Source organism: Ovis aries, chromosome 19, assembly GCF_016772045.2.
Source record: "Ovis aries strain OAR_USU_Benz2616 breed Rambouillet chromosome 19, ARS-UI_Ramb_v3.0, whole genome shotgun sequence".
Classification (NCBI taxonomy): domain Eukaryota; kingdom Metazoa; phylum Chordata; class Mammalia; order Artiodactyla; family Bovidae; genus Ovis; species Ovis aries.
In genome coordinates, this window is record NC_056072.1 from 4,653,090 (window position 1) to 4,656,243 (window position 3,154).

Below are 3,154 nucleotides of genomic sequence, written 5' to 3' on the forward strand. Positions count from 1 at the left end.
TTATTCATTCAACAAATAATCTGTTGAGAGCCTACTATGTGCTAGCAGTAAAAGGGAGAAAAAAAACAGAGGTCATCCCTGCCCACCTGGCAGGCATTTGTGTTTTGGATGTGAAAGTGAGATGTTTGGGAGCTAATGCAGAATGTTCAAGACAACATGAGGGGGTGGGAAGAATGGACTTGTACTGATGTCAGAGAGGTAGGCTTCTGTTGGTTCTGAATCAATAAGAGATGGCTATTCTATACTGCTAGAAACTGCATTATTTTCGGTTAAAATAGACTTTAAGTTTATTCACGCATTGGCGGGGGCCACGCATGGAAAAATCTTATGTGCTATCACTGTTCTCACCGGCCGCATGCCCAAGTTCATCTGCCTCTCTCTTTGATTTTCTCCAGTACATGACTGCCGCGGCTCCTATGCAAGGGACCTACATCCCCCAGTACACGCCTGTGCCTCCGACAGCTGTTTCCATTGAAGTAAGTCCGTCTCTTCTTACAGAATGAGGTTAGGACAGATAAATCTCAGCCTCATGCACTAGGGTCCACTGTAAACTCCCCAAATCCTTAGTTGTGATTTTTGTGCTACTTGAAAGTTGGCAGTTGCAAGCTCACTCTGTGAAAGTATGGACTTTACTTGAACATGCCTTTGCCTTGCTTTGCACAGAACACAAGCAAATTTGGTATCCAGGTCTCAGAGGAATGCTATTTCTATGCTTAGAGAAAAGACCAAAGGTCAAATAACTACTCCATCAAATGTGAGCAACAATCAGAAAGAGGAAGGGAAACATCTGAAGCCTTTTGAATAAGCCAGTTCTCTGATGCCCTGTTACTCCAAGGGTGCTCCCTAAACCAACATGAGCAGCACCACCTGAGAGCCTGTTAGAAACACAAACTTTCAGACTCTCCCCGGATCTACTGAATTAGAATTTGCATTTTCACAAGAGCCCTTAAGGATCAAGGTGCACATTAAAAATTAAGAGGGACTGGATTAGAGTACTGGTTCTCAAAATTTTCTGCATGTTGAAATTATTTAAGATTGTTTTAAAAAATAGTGACGCCTCAGTCCTATTGCCAAAGAGTCTGATGTGGTCCAGGGTGTGGACTGAACCTGAGAATTTTTAAAGGCTGCCAGGTGATTCTTTTGTGTACCGAAGATGAAGGACCACTGCTCTCACCAGTGAACCCTGATGGGACTATGACGTCCTACAGACGGTGGAGGAGAACTTGTACCACTCTGCTTGGTGCAGACCATGAGTGAGAAAGTCATGTTGGCCTTGCTGGAAGCTTTCTCCTCTCCTCTCTTTCCACTGGGCTGAATCCATTTCCTCTATACATTGTTTTACTGGACAGAGACAGAAAGATAGGATAGGAGAGGCATAGAGCTGTGTGGACAGTGGTGAGAACTCAGCGGTCTAGACGTCTCCCTGCTCCCAGCCCTCCTTCACCTTCTGATGCGCATTTGCTGGTATGGCCGCAGTGGATGTCTTCCAGCAGCTGGGACTCCTCTGTTGTCCAGCTCTTGCTGCTCCTCACGTTGGTGCCACTCAGTGTGGGGGACCAGCATGACTCCTCCAACCCCTGGAGCCACACAGATTAGGTGAAATTTTCAGAGACCAAACTGGATCTTTTCAAAATGTATGTTTGCTTGTCGGTGTGTTACCGATGTTTGCTAGTACCAGGATTTGGGAAGCACAGACGTCTAAGAGGACAGTACCACGTCATTTAGGAAACCGAGGAGGAACAACGTGTTAATCTTTTATGTGTTCCAGACCTATAGGCCCTCGAGAATGGTTCACTATTAAAGAGGTTTTAATTAGCTTTTCAGATTTTAGAGAGTATGTGATTAAAATATATGTTCTTTGCTAGATTTAGCTATCAAAATCTAGGCCATGAGAAAAAATAATAAATCTAGACATCATAGGTGGCTTTAAGCATCAATGTCTGGCCGCATATCTGCATCTCTCTATCTGTACACCAAATGTGTGTGCTTATCTACAGAGTTTGAGGTTTCTGAAGACTCTAAAACAAGGAGACACACTTGAGAGTATTGCTTATTGGGAACAGTCTAATTATATCAATAAATCTGAGATTTAAAAAGAAGACTATCCATAAGAATTATATAAATATACCCTGATATATTGCCTTGAGTTGTGCTTATAAAGGAAGGCACTGATTCATTTTCTATGTAAAAACACTCATTGAAAATTCACCAGTATTCATACAAGTCAATGCAGGTAGGAAACTCCAAAAACTGTATAATACCAAATAGTATTTTAGGGGTGAAAAAATGTTGAATTCATATAGGGAGAATTTTCACATTTTGAGAAGCAATGTCAGGGAGCTTCTGTTAAGGACAGAACATTGATCAAAAGCTTGTATCTCTGCAGAAGTCCAAGGCTATAAGTACAACCAGAAGAATGTATTCATATGGATTCCCTCCCTAGGCTGACTAACTACCAAACCTTTCTCAGAACCAAACGTAACTTCTGAGTGAGGACCAACTCAAGAAATCCATTCTTGTTGGCATCTGTGAGAAACGGAAGCCACCGAAAGGCTAAAGGAAGAAGCAAGTCAAAATTAAGGATGTTTCTTTTTCTGAAACCTCTAAATGAATCCCAGTTCATGTCGAGGAAAACAAAAGTAAATGAAACACATCAAATTCCTTAAGGGAAAGCGTACTTGACAATGTCCTTTTAGAAGAATTCCAAACCTGGATATAGATTTTTATTAATATAGTAAGGTCCATTGTTTTGCTGGATCGGAGAGACAGGGTAGATAAATTTATTCCCAGGAAAATGCTCAAATGTAGAAGTTTTTACAGGAATTCTGCATGCTCTTTTTAAATTAAGGAATTATTATTTAGTGTGGCTATAGGCAACTGCAGCTTAAAAGTTCTAACTGCAGGCACAATGATTTCTTGATCATTTGACTGCTACAGGGTCTTCTGATGGCAAGTCTTCTTGGTCACACATGGAGGTAAATTCCTCAAATGAGTTCTGTGGTTTTACTCCTGGTGTTTACTGTGGCTTTATGTAGCCGAGTGCAACTCTACGCAAGCCCAGTGGCAGAGAGCACAGGGAAATGCCCCACAGTCCGTCTGCAAGAAGCCCTTCTGCTCAAGCCAGTAAGGTTCTATGTCCTCGTTGCCTCCACAG

At 42.0% G+C, this 3,154-nt stretch overlaps 1 protein-coding gene across 10 annotated transcripts in view; it reads left to right on the plus strand.

Moving 5' to 3' along the window:
* The window catches only part of RBMS3 (RNA binding motif single stranded interacting protein 3), an 816,868-nt gene that overhangs the window by 782,275 nt on the left and 31,439 nt on the right, over positions 1-3,154 (plus strand). For all 10 annotated transcript variants that reach the window (XM_004018199.6, XM_015102101.4, XM_015102103.4 and 7 more), the window contains one exon: positions 396-476. In XM_004018199.6, the coding sequence (XP_004018248.3) occupies positions 396-476 (81 nt within the window). The remainder of the gene's footprint in view (positions 1-395; positions 477-3,154) is intronic.